We start from the raw sequence: 27,156 nt of genomic DNA, 5'->3' as shown, positions 1-27,156 counted from the left end.
CCGGCTCGCTCCAGTCCTCAGAAACAGGGCCAGAAGCTGCCGGAGGGGGCCAGTCACGCAGAAACTACCCTCGGGACTGTCGGCCCGGACGCCGAGCGACGCAGCCCGGCATGCCACCCCGCCGCAGCACGGCGTAAGCCGCCCCGGCCCACCGACCCGCATTCCGGGCCTCCCGGCCTGCCACACCCGCCAGGCGGCGCCAGCGGCGAGAGCGACGCTCTAGCCCTGCCAACGCGTGGTGCAGTCTCTCCGGTGCCCGCACCGCTTACCCGCGCGGCCCCGCCCCCAGCGCTCACACCACCCGCTCGACCGGCGCTGCGTCAGCCAGGCAAGATGGAGACCGTCGAGGAAGGTACTGCGCTCGTTCCGTGCCCGCCGCTATTTCCCTTCCCGCCCCTTCCCTCGTCTGAGCGGGGGCTCTGTCTGTGCTGCCTCGAAGTTAGGGGAGAGCGTTCCTGGGCCAGGAGCCACTAGGCAGGCCGGGTGCTTGTTTACGCTCGGAGGAGCTTCGTGTACCGGGGCTGGGTGCCCGGGCCGGTGCTCCCCTCCCCCGTCCTCTTCCTTTGCTGGGGCCACTACCCTGCGGGGGGGCGGGGGAGGTTTGGGGGTGGCTCGCGAGCTGTCGGGTGCGCACGCGAGTGCCCCTTACATAACCGCGGCCGCTGGGAGCTGAGAGCTGTCGGGGGCGGGGAGGGGAGGGCGGTGCTGCGGTAACACCCCGGCGCAGGACCGGCCCTTACCGGGGCTCGGCCTGGTCGCCTCGGAAGCGGGGACCGCCGGACCCTTCCTCTGGCTGCGTTCTTTTCCGGCTGGGGCTTTGCGATGTGGGGAGCGAGGGGCTCGGGGACGAATTAGAGTTTTTGTGAAAGGAAACCCCGGCACAGAAAGCAGAAGCCGGGGCTGGTACACTGAGGCAACGTCAAAGGCCGTGAGGAGGGGACACTGAGTCGTGCAAAATCCTTCCCGGGTCCAGTTTTCTTTTGGCCGGGGGAAGCTGTCATACCTGTCCCGTAACTTAGAGAATCAGTTGAGTAGTAATAGCAGCTTTTGCTGGTGCCGCTCCTTTTGCAAGGTTAAATTTACATATGTTGGAAAATCTGTCTGAAAATACGAAATTGTGAAACTGTGCAGGAGCTGACATGTTCTCTGTTTCTTCTACAAGAGACTAATACATAGTAACTCACCCCATTTAAAAAAAAGGAAGTTGTCAAAGAGATCAGTCATGTTTTTTTAATGTGTGGTTTCCATTTTTAAGGGTATTTGCTTAAGATCAAGTGTGAGTATGTTTTGTTAGCACTTTTGCTCTGCTTAAAGAATGTTGAGGAACACTGTGGTTCAATCTGATAATGCAGAACTTGCCTAAACCATGATTTCATATTGTAGCATAATCAAAAATAAAGGACGTGTGTTGTGCTATGTTTCTTGCAGTATTTGGGCTTTGTCATCTTAAGCAATAACTGTAAATGAATATTGGAGTAGTGAGACAGTTGCAAGGAAAATGTTTTATGTTTTGGCTTTCATAACTTTGGTATCATTTTAAATGTAGCTGCTCATCTAGTGGCACTTGATTTTCTATCTTGAAAGGATCAAAAAGAAAAAGAAGTCTGGAAGCACATGACAGGCTAAATGGAATAAGAGCACCTTTGGAGAGTGTCCCTAGGGTTATGCTGTAGACATCTTTAGTACTTGTGAGCATAGATGGTTTATCAAAATATTACTGTATTTAAAAAAAACCTTTTAAATTTTAAAACTTTGCTGCAACTCTATCATGCATCTGTGAATCGGCAGTTACTTAGAAGAAATTAACACAGTGAAACTTCTATTGCTTGGCCTCTGGTTGCCTTGAAAACCTGAACTATTGCAAACCGTGAAATGCGTATTCGGAAATGACCAGCTGATTTCCCACAACCTCAGTAGTTGGTACATCTGTCTCAGTGGGTTTAGTTCAGACAGTGTAGTTGATAATTTGTTACAGACTGTAAGCAGCAGTAATCTTTGATCATACCTGCTTTTTCAGGATTTGAGTAAATGGACAGAGAGATCAGGAGGAGAAAGAAGTATCTGTTAGTTACATCTTCAGGCATTGTCTCCTTTAACTAAACTTTTCTGTTAAACTTTATACTTGAAATTTGGACTTTCCTGTTTTGTACAGACACACGCACAAACACATGTAATGTTATTTTGACCTGAACTGCTACAAAACCTCAGATGGACTTTTCTTAACAGTCCACTGATAGTATTATAGCCATTGTGTTTCTGATAGGTTCTGTGCTTGATGGAGTTGTGTTGTGGAGCTAGAAAACTTGACTGTACTGTGAGAGCTCAGATAGGGAAGGCAGTCAGGGTAATAACAGTCAGACCTAAGTGACAGCTTCTGCGTTTCTGAATGTGGGAGTTGCTTCTCTGTGAAAGCACCAGATACCACATTTTGCTGCTGAGAGGTACTTCTGCTTCTTTCTAGTTAAATCAGTTTATTGCTGAATAGCGTCTTCACTTTTACATATCACAGTGATGAACATTCAGTTAGAAAATAAGCAGAGAATCATTATCTGAGGGAACAAAGGAACTGTATTACCCACTTTTTTCCAGAACTCATGCATGAAGACCAGGATCCAAAGTGTGTGTGTGTGCTGAATTCCCTCTGAACCTGACAGCAGGTCAAACAATGCATGGCTTTACAGGTTGACCCTTGGCAAGTTTTACTGATTTGAAGTTATCAGCTGTTTTAAGGATCCAGATTATTAAACTCATAATATGTTTATTTGGATTTATAAAGCAAGTGAGAATACCTATAAAGTCTTCTAACCTTTGAAAAGATAACAGTTAGATTTAAGTTACTTTAATTGTCCAATAGAGGAAATCCTTTTCCAAATAAAGAATTCACTTGCTTTCAGTAAAGCAAATTATATTTTTTTCCCAGCAATCTTGAGAGTAAGTGAAGAGTCTGCTGCGAAAGACAACCATTAATGACTGGGTTCAGAGAGCTATAGGGGTCTTTCAGAGAAGTGTGCTTTTAACTTGCTTTCTTTTATGCCAGAGAGCATTCTTAAAGTAGCCCTTTCACGTCTGTCACTTGATCCAGTGTTGTCAGCTTACTATGGTGAAATAGGTCTTTTTGAAAGGATGCTGGAGGAAGGTGAGCATGCCAGAGCTAGTGGGTAGGTCCTGCCTCACACAAGAGACCTGTCTAGTGCAGCCATCTGGAAATACTCTCTGTGATAAAAGAATCATTTGTTAGGTGAAGTAGCAATTCTGGTTGTTCTTGTTGGCAGAGAAACCCAGGACTCCTGATGTTTGCAGCAATACATAGTTACTTGATACTGCCGTGACAGAAGTACTCTTTATTGTCTCTGTAGCAGCATTGATGTGGTATTGAATGCATGTTTCTGTTAATTCTAGGGCTTCTGCCTGCGTACAAGAATTCAGATATCTTTTATAGATAGAAATAAAGGGTTTTTTTGTGCTTGAATTCTTATGCTTTATGTGTAGAAACTATTCTGATACTCTGTGAAAAACAGATAAGGTCATATTGTGACTTCTTTATGGAAAACACTGAAGTTTGGCACCTTTTGAAAATTTTGGTAGGAAACCATTAAATTTTGGAGATTTCAACCAAGAACAAAGATGGGTGATTCAGACTCTAAAGTGCTTATTTTCAGTATTCTTACACCAGTACTCTAAATTGGTATTTTTCTAACAAATACCTCTAACCTGTTACGATCTTGCACATTTGCTGAATAGTGGCTGATAGAGAAAATAACTAACAAAAGAGGAAATACTAAACTTAAAATGTACATTTTAATGAACATAAAGAAGATTTATGCTTGTTTCTTTAATAGAAGTAAAGGAGGAGTGAAGGGAAGATATGCATCTGTCAATAAGCAAATAAAATACTTGATTTTTATTTATTTAATATTGTGTGTTTAAGTCTTCTGGATAACTGAATGGTGTTAAAATAGACATCTGTCCTTTAGAAGGAGAGTTTTACACTTATTTATTTATCCACAAAACATATTGCAATCTTTAGTTGTAAGAAAATGTCAAAAGTAGAAAATAAATATGATATGGGACCTATTGAAATATTATTGAAATTGAAATTACAAAATAAGAAATAGAAAATGTCTTTCCTCTTGTGACTGGTCTGTAGATTACTGTGGATGCCTGTATTCAACTTGGGTAGTGGACTCATAAAATACCTATTTGTTTGATTTTTTTAATTTTTTTTTTCTTTTTCATCAAGAGTACTCAGGAACATCCATGTTATTTTCAAGAGTAGCAAATGGCATGCTTAAGTCGTTGTTAGACACAAATCATTTCTCAGCCTTTGTATAACTTGTTTAGAGCTCAGATGAAGTTTTTCTATCTCAGTCTCCACTTTCAGGAAGATTATCCTTAATCTCTATGTGCTTTTAGTGATAACTCTTTTGGCAAAGAGCACCTCATGGTTTTACAGTGTCTATTTGCTAGAAGTCTTAAATATAATTAAGACATGTTTGGGCAGTTTTATAGCATGGTCAGGCAGATAACATTTTTTGCTTTTTCTGGTGATCTCTCAGTCTTCATACCTTGCATGAGACAAAAATCTATCTTTCATCCTCTTACAGTTTGTCCTACCTTCTTTTTGCTATGTGGCAAAGTTTCTAGAATTTGATTGTACAATTTTTCTTGTATGTTTGTAATAAGCTTAGTGTTCTTGTCAGCAGATATATGCAGAGTCTGTCGGTCCGAAGGAACTCCTGAGAAACCGCTCTATCATCCATGTGTGTGCACTGGCAGTATTAAATTTATTCACCAGGAATGGTGAGTTTTGGTGTTCGTGGTGGGGGTGTTAATATTGGGGGGTTTTTAATAAAACACATTAACGTGTTTCTAAAAACAATGCTTCCCAAGTGTTAAGGTTAACTAGTGAGACAATCCAATTTTCAACGAAAATGTGTTAGGAGTTTTGATGAAGCACTGGTAATTGTATTTAAGACTACAGTTCTGCTCATATGTCAACTTCATGAAAACTAAGCAGGATAATCAGTATGTTGGCACTTTTTTACCTCCCCGCTTGAATAGAGAATGAATATATATGAATAAAAAGAATATCTAGCATTAGTATTTTGAAGTGTATGTTTCATCAGGGAAATAAGTGAAAGGTGTCATTCTGATCTATAACACACATTTGTTTTTATAGTATTTTAATAGTTGTTCTTTCACAAGTACAACAGTTCTAAGTCTTATGTGTGTGCCTATATATGTCATATCGTGAAATATTGATGTAAGAATTAGTGTCACTCGTGGGTATCCATGCCAGGATTTATTCATTGAATTTGCTTTTTTGGTAACATATTTGAAGAATATAAGTGATGTAATTGAAGAGTGGCCATAACTCAGTCAGCATCCTTTCTGAAACTTGATGACCTGAATGAGCTTACTAAAGATATTATTTTAAATCCTGTTTGATAGTATCAATACTAATTAGTACCAATAGTGCTTATTTATATTTAAAAACAGATAATTGCTGTAGTTTACTTAACGGTGAGAGAAGGTGGAGAGATGTAATTGCATGTATTAATGTAATTGCTTTTTATTGCAGCTTAGTTCAATGGCTTAAACACAGCAGAAAAGAATACTGTGAATTATGTAAGCACAGATTTGCTTTCACACCAAGTAAGTACATTTCCTGTTCCTATTTTTTCAGAATTACTTTTCTTTTTCTTCCTCTTAGTATGTATGAAGTGATTACTTTTTCATCCAGCATGATGGACCCAAACTTGTGTTTTAACTTCTGTATTCTTGTTTGAATTGCAGTTCTTTTGCAATTATTGCAGACTGTGTGAATTGTTTAAATAATGGATAATCTGGTTCTTTTATAATCTTGTGAGCCAAAAAAAAATTATTATTCTTCTGTATCTTTTCTGACTGCCTCAATCCCATTCTTTTGTTACTGACATTACAGCATGTTTTGAGCATCGTTGATAAATTTGAGCATCTGGAATTCTGAATGTTAAGGTGAAATGACAGCAAAATTTGAATTTAGAAACCAGTTTTCAATTGCCTTCGAACTATCTACCTGCAACACTACTACATTACTTAAGTCAGTTCAAATAGTCTTAACAGACAATGCAAGTGATAGACTGGTGATAGTTATTTTGCTTGCATTTCAATCAAGGCACAGTAACTACCCAGTATTACATTGCCTTTTATGTTAGATTCAACTAAATCAGTTAGCTACCTTGTGCTGAAGGTGGTTCTTCATATAGTTCCCATAGGATTCTTAATTATATTTTAACCGATAGTAGCAGAAATAAGTGAGGTTCTTTTTTCTGCCAGGCTGCACACAGCGGTAGCATGTCAGGTACCAGGCACAGATTATTTCAGCCCTCTGTACCTAGTATGTTTTCACTGTTTCCTTCATGCCTTCCACTCAGTTTCCTTAGTTTCTCTTACCCTTCATTACTTGAAAGGTAATGTGTATGTCCTGTTTGGAAGCTGGATATGCTTATAGGAGCTGGAAAAGAGTCACACATGCTAGAGAGAGAATGATGAGGCAGAGATGGGATTAATACATATGTTAGCCATCCAAACCAAAGTTGGATGTGGCCTATAACTGTGCCAGGTTTAAAACTCTTTCAGATAAGCTAATTCACCATGGGATGTAGTCAGACAAATGCATGTATATAATTAGTTTCTGTGCCTCAGTGGACAGGCACTAAATTGTTTTAATCCATCCATAAGCCTTGATACTTTTTTGCTCATTTTAAAACCTTCCAGATGCAACTAGCATATTCATCCTAATGTGAAAGTGTTCTTGGTCATAGATATCAAGGCAAAGAAAAATGAGGATCACTCTGACATAATTGTAAATTACTAAATCATATATTTGTATTTTTAAGTAACTTCTGCCGAAAACATCCCTTTGTAATTGCATGTTGTTTGTAGTAACAGTTTATCAAGTTCCAATCTTTTGGATCTTTATTTTTATGCAAAAATGATCTGTAAGAAACTATGTAATTATACTGAGTGACCAATTATGTCTGGCTTGTCATTCAAAGTATTAAAATTTTACTGAAAGACATAATGAACTATTTTCTTTACCTGTTCATTTTGACAGACTTTAACACAAGAGCCTGTAGCCAAAGTCTGTTTGAATTTCATGCTGTAATAGAAAAAGAATTGGTTTGATTGTCCTCTAGTAGAAAGATTTTAGTTTTTTTTTATTGGGATGAACTGTGGTAAATAATGCCAGAAACCCGTTTCTAAAACTGAGTTAGGAAAAATTACTGGGATGGGAATTGAGGCATGGAGGTAGGATGAGGACAAGCATGTGAAAGGGAGTGAAGAGGATGTATAACGTGGTGACAAAGGTCAAAGTCTCAGTCCTTGCAGTGATAGTGGGGAGTGGATAAAAGGAGGTGGAATGTGGAGAGAAAATGGCAGTAGGTGACAGACACAAATGGGGGCATTAGCTATGAAAATCACTGCCAGCAAGCCTCAGGGCTGCACTGTGCTTGCACATAGAGTTCCTGTCATGCAAGGAATTTTTGCGTTTCACTCACTCAAATGTTATAGGACATAGGCTTTATCTTATCATATTATAAAGCTTCTAGTGGTAGAAGCTTTATATATTTTGAAGTGGGGTAAAATAGAGTGAAACCCACAGTTGTCCCCCATCCCTCACCCCTGGCTACAGAAATCAAAATAATCAACACAGTCTTAAAATTTGGGGGATGTAGCTTGTCTTCTCTGAGTGGTAGCTACGTTTTGTGTTTATTTAAGTGCTCAGTTATGAACCTAAAGCCTTTAAAAAAATGAGTTTGTAGAGGTGCTAACATTTATAACCACTTCAGCTTTACTGACTTAGGATGGGCATCCTTTTTTACAAACCTCTCTGAGTGTTAAGTAATTCCTGAAAGAAGCATTTTTAAAAGCAACTTTAAACCTCCCAAATTCCCTCTAACAAATAAATTCTTAAAGTTAATGTTTTTCTTGTAGCGTCTGTTACAGTTGGTCAATTTTTTTAAATGAAAAAATAAGCCTCGAGGTATCTACTGATTTTAATTTTGTCCAAGTGATACCATAAATGTGTAACAATTATGCACAAGGTAGGTATTCTTTTAGCACCCTTAACAAAGGTCTGCTTGTCTCCTCTTGTAATTTTCCAGGATCTTTGTTTAGTGTGAGCTGTTAAGTTTTCAGCTGGCGTTTTCTGTGGTACTATCAAATCATATACCAAATCTGTTTCCGTAATAAGAAAATTGTAGATTGGTTGACAGTGACAAAATGTTTGTGCCCCTGCTTTCAATTTACTGCTCTATGTTCTTACAGCTTCACTTCCCTAGTGCTGAATTTTTTCATCCTTTTTTTTTTTTTTAACAAATTCCTCACAACCTGACAAATGAGAACATTTGAAATTTAAAACCAGTTACTATTTATTTTATAGTTACTTTTTTGTTGTTACTGTTTGTCAAATATAATCCAGATGTTGCTTCAATGCACCAAACATTTGACATTCTTTGGCTTCGGCGTTTTGATACTGCTTTTTTATGTTCTTGAGCTCTCTTTACAGAAACTTTGAGAAATATCCCTAAAGAAAAAAGAATTTTCTTTTTTTTTTTTTCTTTCTTCTGTGGTAGAGGCTTCCTCTCCAAAATTAGTAAAAGGACGATTACGAATATATGTAAAGGTAGTAGGGATGTTTATTAAAGAAAGCAGATTGCATGGAGCAGTATTTCTCAGACTCTTAAATCAAAGGGGAGGAAATACTTTAGTAGTTTTTATAAAAAATTAGTTTCCTTGTGTAGTTAAGTATTTGATGCTTTAAAAATTAGTCCATTAATTGTGTTAATCTTTGAGCTCAGCTGTTTCCAACATGACTGTTAAACATGCAAGCAGCAGTGACTTTGCACCTCCTAACTGTGGTTTATCTTCTTTATTCAAATCTGTTATCGATACTGTGCATTACTACTTCTTTGCATCCACATGTGTGTAGAAGCTAATGAAATAATAGAATTGTTTTGGCTGGAAAAGAACTTTAAGATCGAGCCAAACTGCTATCTAATGCTACCAAGTCTGGTGTTAAACCGTATCTGTTAGCACCACATCTGTGCCTTTTTTAAAGACCTCCAGGGATAGTCAACCACCTCCCTGGGAAGCCCAGTCCAGTAACCCTTTCAGGGAAAAAGTTTCGTATCCAATCTAAACTTCCCCTGGTCCAACTTGAGGTCGTTTCCACTCATCCTATCACTTGATACTAGGGAGAAGAGACGGACACCCACCTTGCTACAACCTCCTTTCAGGCAGTTGTGTGAAATGGTTAGAGGTAGATGTTTTGTAGTTGTTTGCAAAAAAAAAAGTCTTGTCAGTGTTTTTCTTGGCTTTTGGGTAGGGACAGGTTTATGAAATATATAGGTGTTGAATTTAAAATTCAAGAAAATTTACTGTTATGAAAATCTCTACATAGACTGAGAGATTTGCATTATGCTCTGTAATAGGAGTGACCATAGAAGAAATGCTGCATGATATGAAAGAGAAAGTAAAAGTCATTCTGTGTAAATTTCACTGTCTGTAGATTACATAATAACATCCCTTCCATTTTTCTGTCTGTGTGGTGCTTCAGTTTGGCATCTGTTTTGGGTTTTTTTGGTATGCATTTGGGTAGCAAGTGAAGTCTAAATTATCTAGCACAAATAAGTTGACGGTATGGAAAATTGCTAATTGCTATTGTTCTTCATTCTGTTACCTTGAACTAGATTTATGAATAACAGGGATATCTTTGAGGTAGTGCTGAGGAGGAGGGCTCATGAATTTCTAGTCTTTTTTCTTGGATGCTTGAGCTTATTTTGAGAATTATAGTTTACAGTTAATAAAGCAAGCTATTAAGGAAACTTCTTTAAGTTAAAAACTAACATGGAGTTTATTATCCCATTCCATTTGGTACACAGTGTAATAAATGTGTCATGTGAAGGTTTTTTTATTTGTTTGGGGTCATCTCTTGAGAATCTATAAAATACGCTTATTCTGTTAGCAAAATTTTGTCAAATACAATGATTTTGTAGTTGACATAACTTTTATATAGAGGCTTCTTTAAAGGATGAATTATTTTATAAGTGCCTTTTCTGCACAGTTTATTCCCCAGATATGCCTTCACGGCTTCCAATCCAAGACATCTTTGCTGGACTGGTTACAAGTATTGGCACAGCAATACGATACTGGTTTCATTATACACTTGTGGCCTTTGCATGGTTGGGAGTGGTACCTCTTACTGCATGTAAGTATTAATTTTTGTAATGTAGTAACTTTTATATGCAGGAAAATACACCACTTCCTGCAGCAGAGCTGTGTGAGACTATTGTTGGTTTTATTTTAAAAAATATAATCATACATTCAAAGACATAATTTTACTTGTTTTTGACTCGAGTTCTTGATGTTTATCTCTTAAGCCAGCAGGAAGGTGTTAAGAAGTAGGAAAAAATGCATAAAATGGCCTTAAATGTATTATTCCAATAAAATTACTCTTTTCAATTGCTTTCTTTAAAATTACATGGAAATTTTTATATTATACTGTTCGTTAATATTGGGATAGAAGAATTGCCCTGTTTTTTCTAACCATTTATGAATGACATGCAGTATGACTTTTAGTATTAAAAGTGAAATTCCTTTAGTCATACATAAATTGATTATTAAAACTTCTCTTAATTTTTTTTAAAGGCTTTTATCCCACTGTGGGATAAAATCTACATTCTTTATTTTGATAATTTCACTTTTGTATTGCATACATGTTACATAGTTGAGCAGAAGGAATTTATGTCTCTGGGTGTACCTCCAGCACACTGTGATATGCTGTTCCTGTTCTGTTATTTACATTAGTGGATGAAAAAACTCAGTTGTACAATTTGCTATGATCTGTTCGGAGAATTATGATTGAGCCAATGTGGTCCAAAGTGATTTTTTTTCTCTGTGATAATTGTATTTAGCTGCATGGTTCCTAGAGTAACATACCCAAAGTACATGGGATAAGAAAAGGGTGTACACTGGGTACTGTGACTGTTTACACTAAGGCAGCAAGAAATGCTAGAATGGGGCTTTGTCTGAAGTGCCTCCTTTATCTCAAAGTTCAGATATCAGAGTTCACATACTGATGTGGCACATGAAGGTATTTTTATGGAGTGATTCAGTTGCCATTTTTTTAAACAAAAAGTATTATTGCTGAAGAGAATGGTTCTATACATGCATCATGTAATTGTGTAGCAGTTAAAATTGTAGAAATGTATAATAGAGCTTCTTAAATTGGTGTGAGTGAAGTATGAATGGAATTGCCTACGTGAGAACCAGCAGAAGGGCTGAAATGAGTGTTTGCTGTTTGACAAAGAGCAGTGTATATGAGGTTTCATTCAAATTCAGAGGGAAAACAAACAGACTAAAGGTAAGGTGTCAAGATGAACGAAAAGACTGGAGTGGTAAGAACTGCAGATAAGGAAAACAGGAGAACTCTGAATTTTGCCTGAGACTCAAGAGGGATGAAACAAAATGATGGAAAGATCCCAAATGGCACCCACTCATGGAAAGTATGAAAGGCAAATCTAAAATCAGTTCATAAGTACCAAGCAAGAAGAATCCAAGAAATAAAGTGAGGATTTGCTAGCTAATATCCTTTGTCTTTAGCATTGTCCACAAGTGATCCTGTCCAGATCACTTTGGCGTAGATGTGCTTGTATGAGTGTGAGCAAGTGAAATCTGTGAGTAAAACCACCTAGCTTAGAGATTCTGTTTAACAAATGGCTTAGGCTGGAAGGGAACTTAGAGATGATGTACTCCAATCTCACTGCTATGCACAAGGATGCCTCTCAGCTGGACTTGGCTGCTCAAGGCCTCATCCCACCTGGCCTTGAACACCCCCAGGTAGCAGACATCCACAACCTCTCTGGGCAAGCCTGTTCTACCCTCGTACTGAGTAACTTCTTCCTAAGATCAAGGCTAAACCTATTCTCCCTCAGCTTAAATCTATTCCTTCTTGTCCTATTACTAGACATGTTTATGAAAAGTCTCTCTCCAGCTTTCCTATAGGTATTCCTACATATATTTCCTATATTTCCTATAGGTATATCTTCAGGTATTGGAAGCCAGCTATGGGGTTCCCCCAAAGTCTTGTCTTGTCTAGGATGAACAATCCCAGCTCCCTCAGCCTATCCTCATAGCATCATCTTCCTACTCCATAAAATCTCAGTGTTTTTTGTTACACTGGCTTCTTACTGGTGTAGTGTGACCAGACGTTAAAAGGCTTGTGTTCTTCAGCCTCTTTTGCTCAGCAGAGTTCACGACCATCTTGCTACCTTGAAATTCCCCCACTCTGTTGCTAGATGGTAGGCAGAGACAAACTATTGAAACAGACATCAGAGAATCACCTTGCCACATTTGCTTCAGGACTGTTCAATATAAAATGCATAAGTAGTACTGAGTGCAGTGTGACTGAACATGTTCTATGCCTGCTTAAAGGGTGGAATGGGAATCTTAGGAATTGCATTTCTGGTTATGGGTGCTTCTGGTTACAGGTTCCCTTACCCTGTTCTGAATATGTGTCCTATGGATCTGGATTTAATTTTCTGAAGCAGACTGTACATATTGTTAACCTACTTTAAAGATTATATAACTAAAGAGTTGTGATAAAACTCAAACATTAACTAGCATGAAGTACTGATCCATAAGATGATTATTTAATACAGATAATAAAATGGTGAGACTTTGCTACTAGGTGTTATAATACCAAAAGTTTATATAGATTCAACATACAATTGAACAAATTAATGGGGGTGAGAGAGAATCCATGAAAAATTTATTAGCATTGAGATGATATTGCAGAGAAACTGAGTTGCTTTTTGTGAAGCATGTAACAATGTACTGAGGAAGTATTGCTGCAAGTATATTTCAACCTGTTTTCATATTTGTCTTGGGCATCTTTTGGTGTGATCAGTGCTGGAGACAGGTCTTCACTAATCCTGAATCTAACCTAATATGGCAAAAATGTATACTTTATCAGGAATATCAACTAAAATAAAGGCAGATGTGCTCTGCATGGTTACATGTGATCTTGAGTTCAGTTAGTTCACTGAAAGTTGGGGGTTATTTTTCCCTTGTCATAAATTTAGTTAGGGTGCCAGGTGAAAAGATGGTACCTATGGTCCCTTCCAAGCGAGTCTATAACCAAAATTGAATTTATACAACATTTCTGTTTCTTCATGCAGGTCGTATCTACAAATGTTTGTTTACTGGCTCTGTGAGCTCACTACTGACACTGCCATTAGATATTCTGTCAACGTAAGTACTCACATAGTTTGATACTAATAACTTTTCTCATCTGATTAGTGTAAAAATGGTTGCTTTGGAATTTAGTGTCCCTTTCTTCCAGTTACACTCATTATTTTCCATCATGTGGCATGAGCAGCTGTCTGTTAATCTTTGCATAATGAGATGTATGGCCAACAGTATTACAGCAGAAATAATTTCACTTTGAAGTTCTGTTGTTCAGGCTCTTCGGAAGGGGAAGACTAAGTTTACAACATAGGCCCTCGTTAATGAAGATTTGTTTGATGTCAATAAAACTTAGACTGCAAAACGACAATAATAAAATTAATTAATTACAGTTTAAATCAGATGCCACATAGTAGAATATTAGTATCTATTGCTCATATATTAATACATATTACATTCTTAAACTTAAAATTTAATTTTATTCATCCCAAGTCTTCTATGTGATAGGATTTTTTTTTCTTCTGGATTGCCTTCTAGCTGACACTTAAATTTTACTGCTTCAAACACCATTTGCTGTTGAATATTGTCTATCTTTGTCTTTTTAAACCAATTTTACTTATGGAATCAGTAAATACCAAGAGAACAGTTTCAGGCTGGTTGTGACTTTTTTCATTATCTTGAACTTGAGGAACTGAAACAGTTTGAGTAGAATCAGTTGCACACCAAGCAAATTTTGGGTGAATGTTGGTTGGAGACACCAGGTCATGTTACATTTATTTTTATTAATGGAGAGAGGTGCTTACTTGAAATTAGTGACAGTATTTTTCCTGTTGTCTCCCAATAAGCGTAGGTTTTGTTTTTATTCTTCGAGAAGAATCTGAGGCAACTCAACCTTGAATACCTGCCTGGAGAGCCAGACTGATACTTCTCTGGGGTGGCAGAGTACTGTGGTGGTGTTTTTTCTCTTTATTTTAGAGAACATATTGTAGTTGGTTTTGTGAGCAAATTCACTGTGGTCAAGGAGCAGTACAAAGGTGGAAAACAAGCAGGAGAGAGTACCTAGAGTTAGAGATTAAGCCAATTTAAATATTTCTTGCATTGCATGAAAGCCTAATTTCGGTTGTCTAGCCAAACTTTGTTCTGCTGCTGCTTTACAGTTATGTATGATTTGACAGTTTAGGATTTTTAAAGTACAGAGATAATAACTGAGGTACAAGACAACCTAAAATGTAGATCAGTTGAAGGCAAACTCTGCAGTTCCATTCTTTTGGTTAGGGCAGCTGAGCAGATGAAATGTTTCAGTGGACTCAATGTTAAGCATCTAACCATTTAGACAGGCTTTTACTGTAGCAAACGATTTACTTAGCAACTATTTGTGTTTCTTTTGCTGTTCTCCATTATTTTTCCTGAACTACTCTCAAATCTTTTCTTCACAGTGAGTCAGATCCTGTTTTTCAGGGATATTTATGTTTAAACAGTAGTAATTTTACAAATCAAACCAGAAGGAAATAAAACCTTTTCCAAATCACTGTTTATCTTGGCCCTTAAAACCTTTTGTACACAGGTACATACAGCCTTTCTACAAGAAACTGTCATGGGACAGATTTTATTTTTTTTTTTAATTACATAAAATTTATGTATCTGTACTTCCTTCACCTAGACACAAATAGATTTTTTTTTTTTGCCACAAATACACATTTATTTGTTGATTTGGCCTATGTGGATCAGTTTGTGGTAGTTAACAACAACTCAATTTACTAAATTACTAGCTAAATTATTTGTCATTAATGTTTGTTTTTTTCTTTCTTTTACAGAGAGAACTTACTGGCTGACTGTTTGCAGGGCTGTTTTGTGGTAACATGCACTCTGTGTGCATTTATAAGCCTAGTTTGGCTACGTGAACAGATCGTCCATGGAGGAGCACCGCAGTGGCTGGAACAAAATCAACAACAGCCAGTCAATGGTGTTGGTCAACAAAATGAGGTCAAACTTAATTGCTCAGTAGTTGATGATAAATTCAGAAAATATGTTTTCATGAATAAATACATTATCAGAACCCAGCAGTAATGTTACCTTACTGCAGGGTATCTTTGGTTAGAAGCAGTTGAAGATGTTAATGTATGAACTCAGTTATAGCACTGCTAAATTTTTGAAGTTTTATAACAGAGAATGTTAATGCAGTTGTTGTGATATGATTTTGGAAAGTAACTTTAACATTGTTTAGTTTATCTTAGTATCCTTACACTTATGATTTTGTGCATGTAAAGCTGAATTGTTAGCCATAATCCATGAAGGTGCAGCTTGCTTTTTTGTCTTTTTTCAGGAGTATTTCAGTAGTTTGTGAGGTAACGATTCACTGTTCTCAAAGCAGCTGCAGCTTTTGTTGAAACATGAAGCTGGAGATTCTCTGTTGCATGTGCTTACAGGAGAAGAGATGATTAAAAAATAACTGCACGGGGGGGAATAGTGAAAATTTTGTTTTATTTTGTCATAAATGTGATTTTTTTTTTTTTCCTAAAGGACAAAGATAGACATCCTCAGCTTGATGACTGACTTGTCCTTTAATTATCTTTCTAATGCGATAGTTTCCATAAGATCAAGAGAGTTCCCCTCTACTGAGTACTGGTTAGACCATATCTAGAGTGCTGTATCTAGTTCTAGGCTCCCCCAGTACAAAAGAGACCCAGAGATACTGCAGTGAGTGCAGTGAAGAGCCAACCAAAATTTAAGGACTGGAGAATCTGACATAGAAGAGGCTCTATGAGAGAGCTGAAACCTGTTAAATGTGGAGTTTAGAAGACTCAGAGTGGACCTTATCAGTGTCTGACAGGAGGATGTAAATAAGACAGAGTCTTGGCAGTATTGAGTGACAGGACAACAGGCTCAAACTAAAAAACAGAGGAAACTGTTTAGGTAAAATAAAAACATCAGCAACAAAAAATTAAAAAAACCCACAGATGTGGTGTTTTGGTTTTCTTTTACTGTAAATGTGACCAACTACTGGAACAGGTTGCTCAGAGAGATTATGAAGTCTACATCTCTCGAGTTGCTCAAAAGCCAACGTGTAGCAGCACTGAGCAAGGTGGTGTAACTGACACCATTTTAAGTAGATGAGTTGACTGGATGATTACTAAAGGTCCTTTCCAACCTCAGCTACCATGTGAAGAATTCAGAATATTTCTCTTCCTCTTTTAAAAGGTTAAGTGATCCAAAATTTCATGCTTGTCTAAAATAATACATCATTAACATATTTTTATAGTGTTTTTTCTATATGCAAGATAAAAGCACAGGGAGAGGTTGATCAATTTAACTGAATACTAAATCTTGTTTCTGCAGGCTCAGGCTGTTGTAAATGGAGGTGTTGAAAATGCTGTGCTTGATCAACCTGCTAACCCAGGTGCTGAGAATGTAGTTGTAGGTGAGAACCCTGAAATTCAAGAGGAACAAGTAGACGAAGAGGAGGAGGATAATGAAGATGAAGAAGATGCTGTAGTAGAAGATGCAGCAGATGCAAACAATGGAGCACAAGGTAACAGGTGACTCAAAACAGTAATGTTCTAGTTCTTTTAAGTATAAATTAAACCATTGAAAATAGGACTGTCATAATTCAAAGAGGCTGTGTAAAGTCCCACTTCAGCTTATCTTGGTTTTGCAAATTTCATATATTTCTTTTGAGTGCTGAAGAATTTACTTACTGAATAGCTATCAGCAGTTGTGAGCTGAATGTTATACACTAAAGTTTTTCTGTTAATTTAAAACATAGCATGAAGTGGTTACATCTTTTTTGAGTTAGTCTTAGTAGATGTAAAAATGGCCATTATCTCCTCAGATGACATGAACTGGAATGCTTTGGAATGGGATCGAGCAGCAGAAGAACTTACTTGGGAGCGAGTGAGTAAGAATCATATCCTTGTATAGAATAATTTAGACTCATTAATTGTATCATTGCTGTGTTTAAAATCCATTTGGGATAGATTTGGATGCTCTTGTCTAATGTGAAAACTGCCAGTAAGATGCTGTAGTTGTGTTAAACGCAAAATATTGTTATGCTACTTGTTAACTATCAAAAAGGCATTTCTTTGATTTATAGTATAGTAGCAGCTTAAAATATGTTTTAGCACAGACTTTTCTGAAGTCAAGTGCGTCAGGTTTAGAAATTAATTGCAGCTTGCATCAAGGATGATAGGCCAGATTAAGAGCACATGGATGTTGTGTTTTATTTAGTTTGATGCTTCATTTTTGTATTCGTGAAAGCATTAAAGAAAAGAGAACAGGACACTTTATTTCTTTCCGTATTTGCAAAAGACAAATGTATTTCTTAAAAAATGATGGAGCACTTTAATGGGACATTGCTTCAGTTTTCTTTATGGATCACAAATTCCATGATTGGAGCATGAGATGCATGTACAATGTAATCATAGAGTAGCATGAAAAAGAACTTTTTTGGGTTTTTATAGCTGGTTTAGAAGAAGACAGCATTTGAGTTCATGCAGCAAAATCTATCTGAAGGTAGATAGAGCAGCTTCATGTGATTTGCTCCCTGTTCCTATGGTGGACAGTTGTGAAGCCTAGGCACTGTATTTCTAGGCTGTGATACAGTTGTTGCTTTGATTGCAGTCTAGTAGAAATAGTTTTCCTCACAAGGGACAGGTCTCAGTCTTTGTTTTGTATTTAGAGAAACCTTCTTTGTTTTGAAAGATACATAGTGAAAAAGGACGTAAATGAATAAAGATTTCTGAAGCATTCTGTTGTATCTCAAGATGAACATGTTTATTTCTGAACAAAATTTATGTGCTGGGAAATGTTCATGTAGTTGTAATTGAAAATATATTGATGCCTCTCCATGAACACAGAATCAGTTTCAGGAAACTCTCATAACTGCTTTGAGTTCTTTGTGCTGACATCAGCTGTAGATAGCTAGTTGGCATTTATTATCAAAAGCGGGGTAGGCTTTTCTGCTATTTCGTTTTGTGAAAATGGCATGCAAGCTTTTTGAATTTTAAAAAAACAGTTGCTCTTGGTTTACTTTAAGCACAACTTCAATATCTGAGAATTTGATGCAAAATCCTGCTACAAAATAGCCTTGAACCTGGTACTCTACAGGAGTAATCATGGAGTAGGGATGTCTGGATTAAAATAATAAGAAACTCTTGAAGTGAGGGGAAAGAAGGACTTTTAATTTTGTTTGTTTGGGTTTGGTTGGTTTGTTTGGTTTTTATACTCTTTGAATGTTCTGTGGATGCTTCCCATAGCATCTGTTCAGGGTGATGGAGGTTTATTTCCTGTCTTCCCTGGCTGGAAGCCAATTCTGTTCTAAAGTGAAGTAACATACAGCATATCAACATTATTCTTTTACTAGTTGCTTTTATACTTCAAAGGTAAAATATTAACTTTCAGTTTTCCTCAGTGCAACATAAACTTCGCAATTAGGAAGAAAAAAAAAAATCTGTATTTTAGTATTAAGTTTTTTAAACATGTTTTTACATAATAGACCGATTGATAAAATCATCTGCCAATAGAAAGTCTTCACAGTCTTGGAGAGGTATAGTGTATTAATTCATTGATTCATATATTTGGTTTGTCATATATAAATACATGTGTATTAAGATACTCCATGTTTCACTGCCTTTGATAACTGTAAACAGAGTTTACAGTAGTGAATGAGAACTTAGCTTCTGTCTCTACCTTTAAGAATTTATGTCTGTATTCTGTTGGTTGAGCATTAAAAAAAAGCTTTTGATGCTATTGAACATTAAACGTTGGTGTGCATGAGGCTTATTATAGATGTGTGTTGCTTAGTTTTTCTGATGAGTAAATAAAATCAACTTTATGTTCACAGATGCTTGGACTTGATGGATCTTTGGTTTTTTTGGTAAGTGAAATCCTTCATTTCAAGAACTTCCATAGAAGGCTTTTTAAAGTCAATTGTAGTTTTTACAATCATAAAAGTAGGGACTTCTCTTTAAAGAGACTTTCATATTATGTCATGTTCAAGTAAACTGTCTTTTTTAGAAATTTTAGAGTTGTATAAGTCTAGCATAAAAGTGGAACTTCTTGAAATACATGGATAACTTTGGATCATACCCTCCCCTATAAATAAAATCTAGACACTTAAAGAAAGCATACACTGAAAATACCTAGCCTTAAGTTTTTCTCTTCGTCATCATTAAAATAGTGTCTTCATTCAGAATTCTCTGATTTGCCCTAATACCATCAGAACAGCACTAGTGAATTTTTAGTGTAGACTATATTTTTAAATTTAAAATGTTCAGTTGGGGTTTTTTCTTCGTTAGGATTTGAGGGTTTATTTTGTTTTCCTTTAAAATTTTTTCCCTCTTCAATGTTATATTATTTGATATCAGTATCAAATTTTTTTCTTTTTTTCTTTTTTTTTTAAGATCTCTGCCATAGTCAGCCTATCTTATGGAGTCCATATCTTTTAAATTGGTTCCAAAAATATTTGATTGCAGTAGTATAGCAAAGTGCTCCTAAAAAAGGCTGTTGGCTTTTTAACATTTGTCTGTGGGTGAGCCTGTATTTATTACCTCCCTACTTTTTACATACATAACACACATCTTCTGGTGGGCTTTGTTATCGTTTATTTGAAGAGGGCTCTCTGCTGCCTACATCCTACCTGACTTGATGATGTCAGGTGAGAGAGAGTGCAAAGAATCAATGGCAACAAAAGTTTACCCTGCCACAACAGCATTAATTGGGTATGATCTGCCAGGTCACTTATTTTGAAAAGAAGCCATTTGTCCTTTAAAGGGGAAAAAAGATCTCTGCTCTATTCTAGCAGTATAGATTTTATTTCATTTAGTGTGTGAAAGAAATAAAGTTCTTAAATATGAATGTGTTTGTTAGATACTGTAGTAGGTAAATATCTCATCTGAAATAAAATATCTTACGTTTTAATGAAATGTCTCATTCTTAAAATAGTGTAACTTACTTACGTCAATGTGAACTTAGCCATAAGTATGTCTTGGCTAAAAGTAATACTAAAAACAAGGGATGTGCTCTCTGTCATTTCTAGTGAGAGCTGTCAGTTTTCTTAACGTGTTTCTTGTGACAGTCTTATTTTTAAACATTCATATGAACATTTCCTCATTTATAAAACAAATATCTACATGTACTTCATGTAACTATTTTTAAGGTTGGTACTATTTATATTGATTTTGAAATAAAAGCTTATTTTTACAAAACAGGAGTGTTAAAGCAAATACAAGTGCTCTTATTTAGGTAAATGTCCTTAAATGTTAACAGATGCTTTCATGATCTGTCTTGCATGTATTAGTGTTTGTGTTAAAGCACATTTCTTAGCTCTGATGTGAGGTGTGCAAGTTGTGATAATATAAGGCAGATGAAATAAGTTTATATATAAGAATAAGCTTAGATACAAAAGTAAAATTGCTTATTTAAATGACTGACATTTATGTACTGTTTCCTTGTTTTCCTCCCTCTTGCCTCCATATTCCTTGCAGGAACATGTCTTTTGGGTGGTATCTTTAAATACGTTGTTCATACTTGTGTTTGGTAAGTATGCTCTTAAGTTTTAAAAAAATCCTTTCTGAAGTGATAATGCAGGTTGATTCTTGAAGGCTTTTCTCTCAGAATAAATAAGTTGTGACATCTAAAAATGGAACCATAAATGAACTGGGAATTACGATAAATATTTTTTCTTTTAGCTTTGTCATTTCAATTCCTTTAAGTGAATAGATTTAAAATAGGAAGTCTACCAAAAGCTTAATAACATCAGCCAAATCACAAAAAAATAATACTCATTTGGCATACTGTTCAAGGAGGAGCCTCCTGGAATTCAATTTGAGCAATTGCAGTACTGTTGGGAATGCCTAAGATACTGTTTTTCTTACAGTTTTTGCTGGATATAGTTAACTCATTTTTTCCATCAATAATCCATTTTCGGTGCTCAAAACTGGGAGGGAGAGGGAGCACACAAGAGCATAGCTGTGTTGAGTTGTTGAATATGCTTGCATTTTGCACTCAAAATTACTCCAGAACAAGTTTCCTTAGTTCACACAACTTAGGCTGACTTAGATTTTAGAAAATAGTAAATTTTAATCAGTGGCACATTTTACTTTATTTTCCTTTCTCCTCTATGTAGATGCTGAAGACGAACTGCAAGTAAAAATATTCACAAGACTCTTTCTATTTGTAATACAAGATAGGAATATTTAATGTTCTGATTCCATGTATAGTTAGGGATAGAAAGGTAGCTTTAAAAAAAAAAAATCTTCGAACTATCAATGTGTATTTTTCAATGATTTGAACCCTAAGAGAATAGCAGTAAGGCTCCCCTTTGAGATTTTCTGCAATTTGTATTTGATATTTACTGCTTATAATATGCAGGGTAAATGTGCATTTCCGCTCTGGTGGAAGGTGGGGGGAACAAATTTAGAAATCTTGGGTTTGGTTTGTTTTGGGTTTTTTTAAGATTCTCCTGAGAAGCATGAGACCATGATTCAGGATTTTTTTCTTTCTTTTTTTTCCTGTACCTTACATCTGTTGAGTGACATGGGAGAATAACAGCTCTTTCCTGTGCCTCAATTTTGCTTATTCGATTGCTAGCAGTAGCCTTTGGATTATGGTGCCCAAGTTTATTAGTGTTGGTTACACATAACTGCACAGAAGCAGTAACATTTCAGTAACAAGATAGAGCATTTAATACACTTGAAGAAATCCAGAAACAGTTTCACTTGCCTTAATTTTTTTTTTGGTTTAGAAAGGGATTGGTGGTGTTGCTTTGTTTTGTTGAGTGGAATTTCTTGGCAGAAGAGCTTGAACTGTAAAAACTGAAGTCATACTGTAAATAAAAAAATTTTGCTGGTAAAGCTTACAGTACTGAACCAGTGATTTAAGCATATAGCTACTGAAACAAATCAGATCAAAAGAAAGTATTGTGTGTATGCACAAGAAACGATAACCGTTCTAATGAGAGCTGGAAAATACTTGAATTATTTTGTTCTGATAATTAGTTTATTTTAATCTGTAGTTCTCATAAGTTAATTAGGCTTTTATACCTTCTATAAAATTTAGGCTTTTTTAATAAATAGAGGGTACACAATCCTTCAATCAAATTAAGTAATAGGAATAATTAATAAGGTTATCATATAGATGTGTTTGCAGTAGCTGTGTGTGCTTTATCAAGTGGGAAAGAGAGAAGAGGAGGAGAGTGATTTTTCCCAAGCAGTTAAGCAGTAGATCTGAAATTCAATTTGTCCCTCGCAAGTCTATTTTTAGTATCTATCCCAGTAAATAATGCTGCCTAATTTACAGCTGCCAAATCTCTAGTTATTCATAATTACAGTCCTGGTGAGTTTAAATGTCACAGGAGGTACTTTCTAGAAGAGAAAACAGAAGGAAATCATTTGCAACCTTAATTACTAGTCCAGAAATTCTTCTGTGATGTTTTCTTGGACATGTTAATTAAGTTTGACATAATATTTTCTCTTATTCATACTCATAGAGGAGTTTGTACACCTTCATGATTTTTAGAAAAGGCATCTCTTAGAAATTCTGTTTTAAGATTATTTAAAAAAATCCACATGAACTGTGTTCTATAATTTCACTGTCAAAAAAGTATGACTTTTAGTCATGAATCTGATGCCTGATAGGAACTAAGTGTGATTTTTGCTAGTCCTCTCCTCACCTTTCACATTTTTGCTGTTCCCAGTAACTGCTGATTCTCTGAAAGGGTCATAAATTAAAATTTTCTTACCATTGATTAGAGTAATGCAAAATCTTTTCCTAGTTTTCTTTTTACATATTGTTCATATGGAAATGAGGAAGAGAGAGAAAATCATCAGACTTTCCATTTGAGGCTATATTTAGTCTACAGTAGTCCCCAGTGTGGATTATCATGATTATAATGAAGGCAGTATAGGTGAAAATAAAACATTGCCATTACTGCAGCCTCTGTAATTCCTATTGACTCACTTCTGTAGGAAAGTGAAGCTGAATTCTGTAGTCCTTTCTATCTTGATTAGAAGACCAGAGAGTGACCTAAAACAACTACTTGATCCTGTTGAAAATACACATGTATCCAAAAATGGGGAAAGTTGTGCTTTTCAGTTTACTTCTGAGGTCTCAAAATTGGCAAGAGTGAGTTCTCAGGAATGATGACAGATCTTATCACGCTAATTGAAAGTAAAAGACTTACCAGTTGCTTCAGTGGAGCATCACCTTTTTCTCCTTCATCATAGAATCTTAGAATGCACTGGGTTGGAAGGGACTTCTAGAGGTCATCTATAGTGAACAGGGACATCCCCAACTACATCTGGTTGCTCAGAGACCCATCAATTCTGACCTCCAATGTCTCCAGGCATGGGGCATGTCTTCCCTTCAGAGATTTCTGCAGGAATTTGCATTTTTCACAGTGTTGTTAAGAATTAAAGCACAGAAGGTGAAGCCTTGCTAAAGCAAGTAGAATGGCCATTTTTCTAATGCATGAGAGTGAATATACAAAACCCAGTTCCTACAGCAGTCTATCAGACCAGTAGTACCCAATACGTAAGACTCAAGAATTAATTTATACACAGCAAGATAAACTAAAAAGACTGTCCTCTTATTCTGTGTAGTTTTATACTGTTTGTTAGTCTTTCAGTGTGAATTAGGATCTGATTTTCAGTGTTTATAAAATTATAGAAATAGAATACTTCCAAATATTTGCACAGTAATTTGTAGCTGTTAAAAAAGTGGCAAGCTGAATACAATACCATCCTGCAAATTGTTACAATACCGTCCTGCCAATAAGACTCCATTTAGCAGTTTTCATGGCTTTTCACCCCCTTCTTTCTGCTTTATTTTGTGCAGCATTTTGTCCATACCACATTGGTCACTTCTCCATTGTTGGCCTGGGCTTTGAGGAATATGTAAGTACTGTTCTAGAATTTCAAAATTTAAAAACTGACACCATTTACTTAATCATAATGTTTTTTGTAGCATCCTTCCACTATTTGTGATTGCAAAAGTAACCTCAAGTGTCTCTTTTTTTTTTTTTTTCCTCCTCAAACCCTTTTTTAATCCATTCTCTCACCCTTTCCCATTTCCTCTATTATGTACCCTTCCAGTGAATTTTGCTCCTTTGGTAAAAAAAAAAAAAAAACCAACAAAAAAAAACCAGTATACATTTTTGTGCTGTTTTTTTTTAACAGCCTCTTGTTCCTCATATAGATTTTAAATTTGTATACTGAATAATTTTTCATATAATGATAACAGGTAGTGAAAGCTAGGAGGTTGTGGATAGTGTATGGTGACAGTTTCATATATGGAGATTATTTCACTTTTGAAGAAAGTAGTTGTTAGACTTCTTCAGTAAATGTAAACATTTCCTGTTCTTGATGGAGATTAAGTAAAAAATGAAGGAATTTGTCATTCTTGTTGAAGAGTCAAGATTTGGAGTTTATCTTAGTGACATAAAAAAGAGGCATAACCTGCTAAGAGACTGAAACTCTTATTTTTTTTTTTTTTCTTTTTTGCCATACCCTCCAGGTTCAAGCATCTCACTTTGAAGGCCTGATTACAACTATAGTTGGATATGTTCTGCTAGCAGTGACTCTGATTGTTTGTCATGTATCCTTTTGTCAGTAGTTACCTGGTTCAGATTTTACATGTAAACTGTTTTTCTGACTATATTTTGAGGAGGCACAGACATGATGTAAGTGAAATTAATTTACTGTTCTGCTCTACTCTTGTGGTGAAATGAGAAGAAAAGGTCTCTTCTGTTTTTGGCATTTAAGTGTCGTCAGTATGACTGCATTCTTTAGAACACATGTTTAACAATGCAAAATCGTAGACTTCATGCTTACTTGAAGGCCTCTGACTAGATTTCTAAAGGTCCATTTGAGAAGACGAGTGTAGAACCATTGCTTATAGCTCGCTGCCCTTTACAGTATTGCTGTGGGCTATATAGTTATATAGCAGAAAAAGAAATAGGATTATGACAATGTGAAGTGTGCAGTGCCTATGTGGTAGAACAATTCATTCATGTGTCTCTGGTTCTCCTCCTAAAAGAAAATGAAAGAAACTCTCAAACTGTAATATGGAAAACATGACAATTTCTTTTCAAACTGCATGAAAAGGAAAGCTATGAGGTAGGCTAGGAGTTTTGTAATGTGCTTACTCATGTCAGATGTGTGTCTGGGGAGGTCAATTCAGGACATCAGATTTTGGTTTACAGTCACAGCCAATTTTGAAAATAGAAACCTGATGAAATACATACTTCCTATTTTACTTCTGTATTTTATAAAATTTCCTGCTGCTAAAAGCCACATAATACAAGGTTTCATATTAATCAAACTGGTATGTTGTGAAGTATTTTTCAGCTATTTTCTTGACAAAACTGTTCAGGGTTTGGCAGCACTTGTTAAGTTTCAGCGATCACGGCGTTTACTAGGAGTTTGCTATATTGTTGTCAAGGTAATTCTATTTTTGCATCTGACAAACAACCCGCTCAAGATTATATTGTAATTTTCATAGTAATTTTTGTTATATTAGAAAGATGTTCTTTTTCTCATTTTTCCCTAAAGGTTTCCTTGCTAGTGGTGGTTGAAATTGGTGTGTTTCCTCTCATCTGTGGCTGGTGGCTGGATATATGCTCTTTGGTAAGAAGGGAATAAGTGGGATAAAATATTTTTCTTACAGTGCTTATAGTTTAAGGGAAAAAAAAAAAGTTCTGATCAGAAGAGAGTTTTTGATACAAGTTTGACAGCATTTTTGGTTTTACAAACAGTGTTTTCAGAGGCAAAGGGTTTTTTTAGGTACTGCTTGTGCTAATTTTGTTGTCCTTTGTTACTAAATACAAATTAAAATGCTATTATTAAAGAAGATCCAAATCCTTTTTTCTACATTCATAAGACCACTGAATGAACTCAGGCAAACTTGTGTAGTGAATAAACTTTATGTAGCCATCTTATGTGAAATGACGTCGTATTTTAATAGTTGTCAAACCTCTTTCTGTTTTGGATAAGATGTATACTGTGATTGCTTGGAATTCAAGACAGTTTTTCTCCCTTGATAATGCAACTTCATTTGAATTGATTTATAACTTATATATTTGTATTTTAGTGTTTCTTCTTTCTGTCAGAAGAAAGAAATTGGTCAGAACTCGGTCTTTATTTTCTGTTCTTATGCTGAATTAGCACCTTTTTTCCCCTCTAATCAAATGCTATAAGGCAGATAGTTAAATTAAATGCCTAGCAGTATATATGATCTAGGTTGAACAAAATTAATAACTGTGGAGGTTTGCCAAACTTCATTCTTCTGTTGTTTTTGTTTTTTTTTTTTTTTTTCTTCTACTTACTTTCTAGGAAATGTTCGATGCCACTTTGAAAGACAGAGAATTGAGCTTTCAATCTGCACCAGGTACAACAATGTTTCTGCACTGGTTAGTCGGAATGGTTTACGTCTTTTATTTTGCATCCTTCATTCTTTTACTGAGAGAGGTAAGTCTCTAAGAACAAGTTTGGTTTGTAACAGAGAAGTTTGCAACTTGGACTGTTAGTTGAATTTTTCATGTGTGGATATCGCTGCGACACTTCTCGGTGTGTGTATAGGATTTCAGCTTTCTGTAAAAAGGGCCACACTGGTACTTACTGGAGTGGAAATTGATGGTTTAGAGTATATTTTACTTAGAGATTTTCAGTTTACACAGCCCTTAAATACGGGTGTTGCCTACAAATGGGTCTAAGTACATTAAATTGTTTGTTTTCAAATACTGATCAATCTTAAAGCTTGTAATTTATTATTGCTTCTCTACTTTTCAAAGATAATATTCTTTTGTTCTAGTTCTGTCCCATTTTGAACCTTGTTCAACAAATACCCCTATTATGTTTAAAACTTACTTCATACAGCACTGTTACCTAAAATGAAAAAGAATATAAAAATAATTTTCTCTTCTTATATTGC

General features: G+C 36.1%; 1 protein-coding gene across 2 annotated transcripts in view; it reads left to right on the top strand.

Annotated features, from left to right (window-relative positions):
- Positions 1-333: 333 nt before the first annotated feature.
- The window catches only part of MARCHF6 (membrane associated ring-CH-type finger 6), a 46,598-nt gene continuing 19,775 nt past the window's right edge, over positions 334-27,156 (top strand). The window contains exons 1-15 of one of the 2 annotated variants that reach the window (XM_054381910.1): positions 334-352; positions 4,704-4,800; positions 5,582-5,655; positions 10,112-10,255; positions 13,227-13,299; positions 15,048-15,216; positions 16,576-16,762; positions 17,063-17,124; positions 19,073-19,105; positions 20,715-20,766; positions 24,064-24,122; positions 24,742-24,822; positions 25,600-25,668; positions 25,779-25,853; positions 26,559-26,693. In XM_054381910.1, coding sequence (XP_054237885.1) covers positions 334-352; positions 4,704-4,800; positions 5,582-5,655; positions 10,112-10,255; positions 13,227-13,299; positions 15,048-15,216; positions 16,576-16,762; positions 17,063-17,124; positions 19,073-19,105; positions 20,715-20,766; positions 24,064-24,122; positions 24,742-24,822; positions 25,600-25,668; positions 25,779-25,853; positions 26,559-26,693 — 1,329 coding nt within the window. The remainder of the gene's footprint in view (positions 353-4,703; positions 4,801-5,581; positions 5,656-10,111; positions 10,256-13,226; positions 13,300-15,047; positions 15,217-16,575; positions 16,763-17,062; positions 17,125-19,072; positions 19,106-20,714; positions 20,767-24,063; positions 24,123-24,741; positions 24,823-25,599; positions 25,669-25,778; positions 25,854-26,558; positions 26,694-27,156) is intronic. The other variant, XM_054381911.1, reaches the window with a different exon arrangement.

Source organism: Indicator indicator, chromosome 6 (assembly GCF_027791375.1).
Source record: "Indicator indicator isolate 239-I01 chromosome 6, UM_Iind_1.1, whole genome shotgun sequence".
Lineage (NCBI taxonomy): Eukaryota > Metazoa > Chordata > Aves > Piciformes > Indicatoridae > Indicator > Indicator indicator.
The sequence above is the reverse complement of the archived record's forward strand: the minus strand, read 5'-3'. Positions and strand labels throughout refer to the sequence as shown.